Raw genomic sequence first — 12,578 nt, 5'->3', positions numbered from 1 at the left:
AAAGGACGTTTGAAGAGAAGCAATCACCTGAGTCGGAACAGTTCATGTTAGGTTTCTAGATAGAGAAAACCAGGAAAATGAATGCAAACCCAAACTCACTGAATAGACCTCGTATTGTTGATTCTAGGAAACAAGTACAACATGAATGCATCCAAGGGACAATGTTCCCTTCACACATGATGTCAATGACCCTGTCAACAATTCTCCAAAACATCCAAGAAAATGTCTCCAGCATACAAAGATCCCCCAACTATATATAGAAAGTCTCACTCATCCTAACAACCCGACCAACAACCACTTTTTAATATGTTTCCTCCTAACATACACATTACATATTCTATCATTACGCATTGTTGTAGAAACAACCTTGTCCTCAAGGTTGAAGTCTAGAAATTGGTCCTTAATTGTTGCAACAGCTTCCCACGTGGCTGCCTTAAGGCTTTCTTTTTGCCCTTTAATTAGCACTTGCTGCAAGACTTGATCTCCCATCAGCAGATTCATCAAAATTAGGGAAGATTCATCAACTTTGGTGGCCTTCTTTCCATCACATCTACCAAACAGCTTGGTAGGTAAAAGCAGACACTTTTTGGAGGATTATCATGATAGACCTAAAGACCATTAAGAAATCCTGCAATTGCACAAACATCCATCAAAAGTTTCTTCGTCAAAGTAACTTGTGGTTGAGAAGGGTTATCTCCATACGTAAATGGAATCCAACTCTGGAAAGAAGATTTCTGAAAATATCTTCCTCATCTCCAATATTTCCGTAGAAGAAATCTTGCGTCCACTTCTAACTTCTCACTCATCCTAACAACCCGACCAACAACTACTTTTTAGTATGTTTCCTCCTAACATACACATTACATATCCTATCAGGCTCCATGGTGGAACTCAATGTCTAGTTTGTTGCTGACTTCCTAGCAAGGCAGTGGTGAAACGGTTTTTGCAGGGAGGTCCATGGCAGCTGCATTGGCTGCCCCAAAATGGCAGCAGTGAAAATCGCACTCCCTGGTAGAAGAAGCAGCCTTGGGCTTGTTTGACCAGACCTGACCTTACCCGAGGCAAAATCCTAATATTTTTTGGAATGGGTTATAGGACTCAATAATGCAGCCCAAACCCTAACCATTCAAAATCCAACCCAAACCCTAACCCTAACATAAGAGTAACCATGCTCTTCCTGCAAACCCAATTTTCACCTCCCTCTGTGATGATGATGATGATGAAGATGGAGTAAGAGGATAATAATGATGATGAAGATGGAGTAAGAGGATATTCATGATGATGAAGATTGGGGGAAGAGTTAATCCCTCTCTTAATTGGGCAATTGTTTATGAAGCTTTAGGTGTTAGTGAGCCAATAATTTATACAAGGAGAAAAACAAACAATAAAAGAAAGCAACCATCAAGTAATGGTATTGGTATTGGATGTTCTCAAGGTGGTGCAACTTTGGCCTCAACACAAAGCAAGGGCAAAGAGATGATTCAAGTTGTGGGTTGATGATGAATTGGAGTTTGATAGTTCTAAATTTGAGTCAAAAAATATTGAAGAATTATTTGACTTTAGCCAAGCTTTTTCTAAAGGAGAAGAGGAGGGATATCCTTAGATAACATTGAAGATAATTATGTTGGGATCGAGGAAGAGCTAGATAATTAGAAATCTAAGATATTTATCTTATGTTTTGTTATTCTAAGTTTTGAACTTGAAATTTGTGGTGTTTTGATTTGATGTAATTGTTATTTGAATTTCTAGAAATAATATTATTATTAGTTATGATTGTCTCTTTCATTATTCTTGCTTTACACTTATATTTTTTTATTTTTTCTAAAGTATCTATATGTATATATTGTATTTTTTGTGTGCAATGCTTTTGCCAGACCTGTTATAGTTTTCATTATAATTTTATATAGGATTTTTGGGGTCCTCTAAATTTTCCATTATTCGATATCTCAATAACACTGATTGCTTAACACTTTTTCATGGTCCCCGATATTTTCCATTATTCGATATCACTTATTGCTTCACACTTTTCTTACTAATACAAGAGTTGAAATGTTAATTATGTTTTTGCTTCTCTTCCTTAGAAGTAGCTTGTGAGGAAGCTCTACTTTTTTCACTGTACTTATATTTATTAAAGGCTATTTTTAGTATTTAGAATTTCTCCATAATTGTGTTCATCCTATTTTCTCCTTTTACGGAGAAGAGAAACACAACAAAATTGGGTGAGATGCTACTTAATGACCTAAATAAAGGAATGGTTATCTTGATACCCTTCTTTAGATAAACTTTCGGTAACCACTTTTTGGAGGACAAAAAAAAGCCAATATAAATTATTTAAGCTAAAATCAATTTATACATTTCAAATTTTATGTAAGTTCTCTCATTTAACTTGTACACATGCCAATTTTAACTTATGGGAGAAGCTTAATTAATTTTTTCCTTTTTATTTTCTTTGGAGTGTTTATTGAGAAGATAGTCTAAACAAGACCATGATAAATTCCTAAGCATGCTAACATATGCTTAGTGACAAGACACAATTCCTAAACATACGAAAACAAAATTATACCTAAGATAACAAATTACCCTTGTATATTACACATCATTGTCTCGATTTTCATTTCTTCTAGATATTCTAAATTTTTGTTGGTCCTTGTCCAGCATTTACATGATCAATTACAATGGAGGATTCGAAGTTCACATGTAAGTTTCTGCACTTTTGATGATTCACTATTGGTCTTCAGCATTATAATTTGTGTCACTATCTTGGTTAAATCCTTGTGAAACAAGTGGCGTTAAAAATCTCTAATGAAAATTATAATATCACGTGTTCATGGTGAGGAAATAAATGCTATACATAAAATATTCTTCACATTGTTGATTACAGGTTCCTTGCTTCTTAAATTTTAGGCAGTCTTCATATCTAGAGGTTTCTTTACATGAATGTGTGCTTTACTGTGTTCTCATTTATTCTTGCACCAAGTTATTCATTTTAATATTTGTTTCCGTTATATGGGTGATTAATGAACTGGAGAATTAGACTCTAAAATAATTCTAGAGGGCTTAATTGATCCCTCTCACAATCTTCTATTTATATGAATAAATTGATACAAAAGTACATGATAAATAGGGTAACCCTGACACAATATAATCATGATAAATAGGGTAATCCTAGACACAATATAATCATGATAAATAGGGTAACCCTTAACACAATATAATGATGATAAAATAGGATAAATATCCTAACACTCCCCCTCAAGCTGGAGCATACAAATTGTATGTACCAAGCTTGGAACAAATAAACTCAATCCGAGGACCCCTTAATGACTTGGTCAATACATCTGTGAGTTGATCGTTTGACCCAATAAACTCAGTACATATTTCTTTAGTCAACAACTTTTCACGAACAAAATGACAATCAATTTCTATATGTTTAGTCCTCTCGTGAAACACTGGATTTGATGCAATGTGGAGAGCAGCTTGATTGTCGCAATACATCTTCATAGTATGGATGTCACAAAATTTAACCTCTTGAAGGAATTGTTTCACCCATATAAGTTCACATGTTAGTGATGCCATTGCCCTATACTCGGCTTCCGCGGTTGATCTAGCTACTACATTCTGTTTCTTACTTTTCCATGAAATAATGTTTCCTCCTAGAAAAACACAATATCCTGTAGTAGACCGTCTATCAATAGGTGAACCTGCCCAATCTGCATCACAATACCCAGAGACCTGAATGCTTCCTTTATCTTCATATAACAATCCTTGCCCAGGAGCCTTCTTTACATACCTTAGAATGCGAATGAGAGCATTCCAATGGTCAACACATGGAGCCTGCATGAACTGACTAACCACTCCAACTGCAAAGGATAGATCTGGCCTTGTAATAGTGAGATAAATCAGTTTTCCAACCAGCCTCCTATACCTCTCTGGATCGGAGAATAATTCACCTTCTTCTGTCCTTAATTTCTGGTTTGGGTCCATGGGACTGTCTACCGGTCTACAATCAATCATGCCTGTTTCTTGTAATATATCAAGACCATACTTCCTCTGGGAGATTACAACTCCATCTCTTGATTGCGCTACTTCAATGCCTAAGAAGTATTTGAGACTTCCAAGATCCTTGGTTTGAAAATGTCTACACAAGTACTCTGTTAGTTGAGATATTCCAATAACATCATTTCCTGTAATGACAATATCATCAACATATACTATTAAGTAAACACATTTTCCGAGAGAAGAATGACAATAAAAAACTGAATGGTCTGCTTCATTGCGTTTTAGCCCAAATTTTTGAACAATGGAGCTAAACTTTCCAAACCAAGCACGTGGGGATTGCTTGAGGCCATATAGAGATCGATGCAATTTGCATACCATACCAGACTCCCCCTGAGCAACAAACCCAGGAGGTTGCTCCATATAAACTTCTTCCTCAAGATCACCATGTAGGAAGGCATTCTTGATATCCAATTGATGAAGTGGCCAATGACGAATGGCTGCCATGGCAAAGAAGAGGCGAATAATAGTCATCTTGGCTACAGGAGAGAAAGTGTCACAATAATCAAGACCATAAACCTGAGTGTAACCTTTTGCAACAAGCCGAGCTTTGAGCCGATCAATTTCACCATCAGGGCCGACTTTAATTGCATACACCCATCGACAACCAACCGCCGTTTTGCTTGGGGGAAGAGGCACCAGCTCCCAAGTATTACTGTGGTCAAGAGCTTGCATTTCTGCAATCATAGCTTGTCGCCATCCAGGATGATCAAGTGCTTCTTTCACATTCTTGGGTATAACAACAGAGGACACTGAGGATAAAAGAGAAAAATAGGAGGGCGACAATCAATGATAGCTTAGAAAATTATAAATGGGATGAGGGTTTCGAGTGGAACGAGTACCTTTTCTGAGGGCAATAGGCCATGCTGAATCATTTTCACCAGGAGGCGTGGGAGGAGGTGACGAGGGAGAAGAATCTGAAGTAGGAGATTCACCATTGTCTTGGGGAGGTGGACTATCCATTGGGGCCCTGTGTGGGATGATCTCAGTATGTGGAGAAACGGGTGTAGAAGGATTGTGATCAAGACTTGGAATGACAGAGACAATGGAGCTATTTGACTCAGCCATTGGAATAGGAAGGACCTGCTGGAGGATAGAAACATCCTGAAGAGATGGAGAGAAGTAAGGAGTCTGTTCAAAGAATGTGACATTTGCCGACATGTAATACTCTTAGTTTCAGGAGAGTAAAACCGATATCCTTTTTGAAGTCGAGAATAGCCTAAGAAGACACATTTGAGAGTGCGAGCGGAGAGTTTGTCTAGACCTGGAGACATGTCATGAACAAAACATACACAACCAAACACTCGGGGAGATGTATGAAAGAGAGGAACATTAGGAAACAAAATGGAGAAAGGGACTTTATTATCAAGAGAGGAGGAGGGCATCCTATTAATAAGATAACATGCAGTTAAGATGGCATCCCCCCAGTGATGGACAGGAATATGGGCACCAAGCAAAAGGGTACGAGCAGTTTCAACCAAGTGTCTATTTTTGCGTTCTGCTATACCATTTTGCTGCGGTGTATGAGGACAAGTAGACTGATGTAAGATACCATGGGAACTCAAGCAGAAAAGGAGGATGAGAAATACTCTTTTGCATTATCACTTCTTAATATTTTGATTACTTGACCAAATTGATTCTTGATTTCATTCAAAAAAGATGTAAAGATAGCTAACAATTCAGAACGATTTTTCATAAGATAAACCCAAGTACATCTTGAATATTCATCAATAAAGGTAACAAAATATCTAAAACCAAATGAGGAGATACGACTAGGTCCCCATATATCAGAATGGATGATAGAAAAACTAGAATTACATATTGATTGAGACCTTTTAGGAAAGGAAGATCTAACCTGTTTTCCTAATTGACATGACTCACATTCTAAGGTTTGGAGACCACTAAGTTCAGGACACATCTTTTTTAATTTGGACAAATGAGGATGGCCAAGTCGATCATGTAGCACTTTAGGATTAGGAGCAGCAACACAAGACATCCTTGGACGAGATCCAAAATGGTATAATCCGCCAGCTTCATATCCTTCTCCAATCTGTCTCCCCGAACCACGCTCCTGTATAACAAAAGATTTATGATCAAAGGTTATTGAACAATTTAACATTTTGGTCAACTGGCTTAGGGAAATTAAATTAAAAGGACAATTAGGGACAAAAAGGACTGAGTTGAGATTGAGGGAGGGAGACAAAGAAACATGGCCGACTCCTTTGGAGGAAGTTTTAGATCCATTTGCAAGGGTTATGAAATGAGGTTTTTCTCGAAAGGAAATAGATGAGAACAAAGAGGTATTACCAGAAATGTGATCAGAAGCACCTGAGTCAATTACCCATGAATTTTGACCTTCCATAGATTGAGAAATGCAGGCTGTTGATGTACTGGGAGATTGAGATGGTTGTGCCAAACTGTTGGACTTTAACCTTAAATACTCTTGATATTCATCCTCAGAAAACATAGAAGTGGAAGTTTCCGTCTTCGAAGTGGAAGTTTCAATCTTCGAAATATTGGCGGTTTTGGAAGGGAAACCATGTAAGGAGTAGCAGTTCTCTTGAGTATGACCCATCCTTTTACAGTATGTGCATTGAGGACGTCCCCGACCTCCTCGTCCTCCTCCTCTAGTACCACGTCCTCCTCTTCCTCGTGTGGCAACCATGACAGATGGTTCCACTAGTTCATGCACTTCTTGAGTTTGAGGTACCGGGACACGCAGAAGGCGAGTGGTCAATGTTTCCATAGAGGGGACCTCATGACTAGTTAGAAGTTGATCTCTGAGATGATCAAAATCGGGATGTAGGGCACGAAGGATCAACACCATGTAAAATTTTGTCTAGTTTCTTTTTGATATCCTCTAATGGGTCCACTTCCAAAAACATCCTGAGTTCTTCGACAACAGATTGGGCTTCAGCCATGAAGGACACCATATCATGGTCTGCCATTTTAAGAGATGCAAGCTTGTTCGTAGTGTCATAGAGACGTTGAATATCATTGGCATAAATGTTTTGGGCTTTCTTCCAAAAGGAGTGACAAGTTTTGAAAGCCCTCAAAGATACAAGAAGTTTGGGTTCCACTGATTGCCATAACAGGGCACACAACTGGAAATCTGCTTGTTTCCACTGATCAACTTTTTCAGTAGGCACATGGCTTCCATCTTGCTCAAGGTGGTCATAATGCCCTTGGCCAAGGAATCACATTTCAACGGCAGCAGACCATGATAGATAATTTTTTCCATTTAGCTTCTCGGAGGTAATTGATGGACTTCCGGAGAAAGAAAGAGTACTGCCAGACGCCATTTTTGAAGAAGACGAATAGTACCAGCGAGGAACAAGAAAACCCTAAGGGTTTAGACGAACGAAACTGTGATAGCGGTGAACGACGGTGGCGGACGGTGGCCGGCGACGGGCAGCGGCGGACGGTGGCGGGCGACGACGGACTGTGGCGTCGGACAGATATTACGAGACAGAAACCAGAGCGGGATCGACTCGCTCTGATACCAACTTGAGAATTAGACTGTAAAATAATTCTAGAGGGCTTAATTGATCCCTCTCACAATCTTCTATTTATATGAATAAATTGATACAAAAGTACATGATAAATAGGGTAACCCTAGACACAATATAATCATGATAAATAGGGTAATCCTAGACACAATATAATCATGATAAATAGGGTAACCCTTAACACAATATAATGATGATAAAATAGGATAAATATCCTAACAAATGATTTCTTCGTGCCCATACTCTCATTCACATTATTGATTTATCATTATAGCTCTTTTTTGTTCATGCTTTGGTTTTAAGTGAAGTGTCTATTTGATTCTGTCAATTTTGCAGTCAATGGTTGATTGATTATTTAAAAGATCCGTGGCTACTCTTTTTGGACAGGATAGAATTGGAGAGTTAAGCTCTGTGCTAGAAACACGTGCTGATAACGGTAATCATGTTGTTGAAAGTCCAGGTTCTGGAAATTTGACAAGTCACAATCATAATGATTTCATGGTACTATTGGCATGTAATCTTCTTTCATGCTTTGTCCTCATTTTTTGTGTTTGTCATAGTATATTTTTCTTTTTGTCACTCACTAATTATAATTTAACTTAAATTCAGTTTCAGCATAACTTCTCCCAACAAAATCTTATCGGTAATGAACAAAATCATCAGTCAACAAGCAATATGGCAGGATATATGCACCCAGCACTTAATGCTGATGTAAACTGGTCTATCAAAAATTTCAACTATCAGCAGATTTCTAAGGCCGATAGGTTCGTATTGTTTGTCCACTTGTGTTGTTTACTAGTGAATATAACTTAACTGTCATTGGTTAGGAGCAATATGTAGCGTGGCATCATGAGCTGTAGATGTAGTTACGTGTATGCAAACACTCATGGCCATCTCGTAGTCCTTTAGTTCCATCGGCAGTCTGAGAAGATTAATGAAAAATGGTCAAGAAGTTTCGACTGGTGGTTTTTTGGCCTAATATGATGGGAAACATTTACTTCTATTTTACCATTTGTCTATCTGCACTTTCAACTTTGACAGACACATTTACACACACAATAGAAAACAGGAACCAACTTGACCATTTGATCTAACTTGAACGTTCATGATCAGAAGTTTTTTTAAAGGGGACAGCTATTTAGAGAAGTCATATGACTTTACATTTTCATGTTGATCATACTGTATGATCCTATGGTTGGATTTGTTCAGGGAGGTATTCTCGCATGGTTCAATTGATAAAGTTGGAGGGCAGGACAAAAACATGGAAAGAAATTTTGTTAATACCAACATGTATCAACCACAACCTGAACTAGATGAGACGGCTTCCTCTGTTTCCGAGGGTAATTCATGATTTTTTATTTTAATATACATACATACATATATATGTGTATATATACATATATATGTATACATATATATGTATATACACATGTGTATGTATACATATATATATATATATATATATATGTATGTATACATATATATATATATATATATATATGTGTGTGTGTGTGTGTGTGTATATATATAGGTAGATAGATAGATTCATAGTATATCTTTTTATACTGACGACTGATATTCCTAGATGGCCCTGGCATTGAGAATTTTCAAATTTCTGGTGATGCTATTCCGGGAGAAAAGCTTCTTGGATGTGGATATCCAGTCCGTGGAACTTCTCTTTGTATGTTTCAGGTGAATATTCTTTCCATTAATATTGAACTTAGCACATCATCCATAATTTCCCTCTCTATTATTTACTGATATTGCCATTATTCTTGGCTTCAAACCAGTGGGTTCGGCATCTTGAGGACGGCACTAGACACTACATTGAAGGTGGATTGGACTCATACCTCTGGCCATTTATTTTTGGAATTTTATGCCTGTTTGCTTAGTGCAGTGTTCTAATACAAGTTTAACATAAACATGATAATTGATTTTCATCTATGTTTTTCTTGAATCAGGAGCCACAAATCCAGAGTATGTAGTTACAGCGGATGATGTTGATAAATTGATAGCAGTTGAGTGTATTCCAATGGATGATAAAGGCCGGCAGGTTTGAAATATATTAGTTATATGCACAGTCTATCATATATCTTGTGCATGTTATATGATATACTCATTGCCATATCTATGGATGCTATAAATGCATCGAGTTTTATTATTTTAAATTAGGATATGCTTGTTGGATAAGACTTTTCTATCATGTTCCAAAAGCAAAATATGGAATTTGTGTTTAAATTTTGAACCTATGTTTGTCTTCTATGCTAAAGTATTGTGATTCTAGGGACTTCTAGTGAGAAATAAAAACAAGACAGGAAGAATATTCCTATATATATTATGAAGGACTATAAGAGATACATAAGGGTATTAGATAAAGGGGGACCATACAGGAAACCCTGCATCATAGTCAAACTGGCTATTTACGTACAAACCAAACAGTTTCATGACAGATATTATGGTAGAATATTCCTCCAGGTGTCTTTTCACCTTTACGGCCTCCACAAAGGTCTCACTTTCCATGTTGGCTCCAAATGTACCCTTGACACAAGGAAGTTGAGAGAAACGAAAGACAGTAACTTGGGATCAGGTTTACAGATAAAGAGATAATCTCATTTTTTAATTGACAGTCTTGGTGAATTGGTTGAAGGGGTATCATTGGTGCACATCAGTTTGCCATGTTCCCAAACTTTTGAACATTTCGCATGAAATACTTGTTTCAGTGATAAATGAATAGTAGACTTGACTACAATGCATAATTGAGTATCAATTTGATTGAAAATGTGAGAAAAAAAGTTTAAGAGATTGATTATCTCTCAGCCTAGCTTTGTTATTTGTAGAAGAAAATTACATCAGAAATATTTATGTAACTAATGCTGACAGCTCATAAGTATAACATATAATAGTTTTCCAAAATCTTCTAACTACCTACATTAAATATCCATTCTAACAACTACCGATATTTAATACATATTCTAATTCTAACACTCCCCTTAAGCTAAAGCATACAAATTGTATGTATTATGTTGGGAACAAATAAATTCAACTCGACGTCCCTTTACACATTTTGTTAACACGCCTACAAGTTAGTCATTGGATTTGACCTAAGAAGATTTGACACACCACAAAAGTGGTGTTTCCTCGTTGGATGTGTGTGCGGATATGAACACACCACAAAAGTGAGCACAACACCATGTCTGATATAAATTGTTGGGTCAAACATGGTCATGCCCTCTAACACGTCGGGGATGACACAATCATATTCTTTGCCATGGCAGAGAGACACGTCGGAGAATGTTCAAGACACACAAATAAAATTTACTCGGAAAAATTAAGGAAATCAGAAAAAAAAATGGATTCCTATAGCCATGGCATGACTCCACTTGCGGGAAGTAATGATGCGGGGGCACACCACTAGCACCCTATGATGCAAATGGAGGTGGCGTAGGCAACGGTAGCTCCCAGTGCAACCTTGCCCATGATAGCAGAACAAGTTGAATTAAGCAAAGTCCAAAACTTTTTCCTCTGAAGAATGAAACTGGGATTAGATTTTAGAGGGGAAGTGAGAGATTGTTGCTATTGGTGCAGGAAAATGAGTGGTGTGACCTTGGTGGAGGATAAGGAAAGAGAGGTGAAATGAAGTATGACAAACAAACATCAAATAGTATTAAACACAATAAAAAAATTAAAACTAGGAAAATTATTGTAAATATTTATATGTGAGCTTATAGAAGACTAAATAATGGTTAAACTAACAAATTAATTAACTTCATTCGGTTGAGAGAAAATACCGAATTTGACCTCAATCTCTTACAAATTTATGTAAAACTTCACTTTTTGATAAAAAGAAGTAGGAATCGAGATGATTAGTTAATATAAGTAGTTTCCAAACCAAAAGGTTGTATAAAAAGAGGTTCATTTTTTTATTTCTATAAATCATAATATATATATATACTCGAAAAGAGAATGAATTGTATTATTATCATTCATATCTATTACATTCTTCTTACCTCTATTTGTAACAATCTAATCTTCTAAAAAAGGGAAATAAGGAAACAATATTCTGAAAAATAATCTATAACATCCTACAAATATTTTCTCTAATTAGGAATATTCTATAAATATTTTCTCTAATTAGGAAGATTTTCCTCTAATTACAACACTCTCCCTCAAGTTGGTAAATGAATATCAATCATTCCCAACTTGCCTACAAGATCTTGAAATCTACCCGGAGGGAATCCTTTTGTAAAAATATCTACTATCTGAAGTTCTATAGAAAGGTGAGTTGTAATCACAAAGGCTCTATATAGATTATCTTTGATGAAATGTGTGTCAATCTCAATGTGTTTTGGCCTTTCATGTTGTACTGGATTATGGGCAATGCTCATGGCAGACTTATTGTCACAGTGTAGTTGCACAAGGTTGTCCACCTTGACTTTAAGGTCATCCAAAATTATTTTCATCCAGAGTCTTTCAGACATTCCTTGAGCAACAACTCAGAATTCAGCTTCTGCACTAGAACGAGATGCTCAATCTTGCTTTTTGCTCCTCCATGCTACCCGACTATCTCCAAGACACAATATCTAGAATTAGATTTTCTATCAGTAATAGAACCTGCATAGTCAGCATCAATATATATTTTCATAGTCAATGTGTCTTCCCATTTGGACTTCAATTAGCATATTTGTTTACAAAAGGTTTTCCCACTAAACGATTTCATGATCTCACATGCAAGCTGAATAGATATCCATTCACAAGCTTAAGGGGGAGTGTTGTTAGATGAATATTGTTAGAATAAATATAGTTGTATGTGTGTATGTGTGAGTTATAACACAACAATGTGTGTATGTGTGAGTTATAACACAACAGTGTGTGTATGTGTGAGTTGTAACACAACTGTATGTGAGTGTGTGAGTTGTAACTTGTGAGGTGTATTTGATAGACCTGAAAGGAATAAGGGGAAGTGGATAGTGTACGAGAGAAGGAAGAGGCACAACTGATGCGATTAACTGACTA

General features: G+C 36.8%; 1 protein-coding gene across 4 annotated transcripts in view; it reads left to right on the top strand.

Moving 5' to 3' along the window:
- The window catches only part of LOC108347420 (uncharacterized), a 45,525-nt gene that overhangs the window by 8,683 nt on the left and 24,264 nt on the right, over nt 1-12,578 (top strand). For all 4 annotated transcript variants that reach the window (XM_017586643.2, XM_052868183.1, XM_017586644.2 and 1 more), the window contains exons 8-14: nt 2,656-2,697; nt 7,953-8,066; nt 8,175-8,329; nt 8,775-8,905; nt 9,151-9,257; nt 9,356-9,398; nt 9,527-9,618. In XM_017586643.2, the coding sequence (XP_017442132.1) occupies nt 2,656-2,697; nt 7,953-8,066; nt 8,175-8,329; nt 8,775-8,905; nt 9,151-9,257; nt 9,356-9,398; nt 9,527-9,618 (684 nt within the window). The remainder of the gene's footprint in view (nt 1-2,655; nt 2,698-7,952; nt 8,067-8,174; nt 8,330-8,774; nt 8,906-9,150; nt 9,258-9,355; nt 9,399-9,526; nt 9,619-12,578) is intronic.

This window comes from Vigna angularis, chromosome 9 (assembly GCF_016808095.1).
Source record: "Vigna angularis cultivar LongXiaoDou No.4 chromosome 9, ASM1680809v1, whole genome shotgun sequence".
NCBI lineage: Eukaryota > Viridiplantae > Streptophyta > Magnoliopsida > Fabales > Fabaceae > Vigna > Vigna angularis.
The sequence above is the reverse complement of the archived record's forward strand: the minus strand, read 5'-3'. Positions and strand labels throughout refer to the sequence as shown.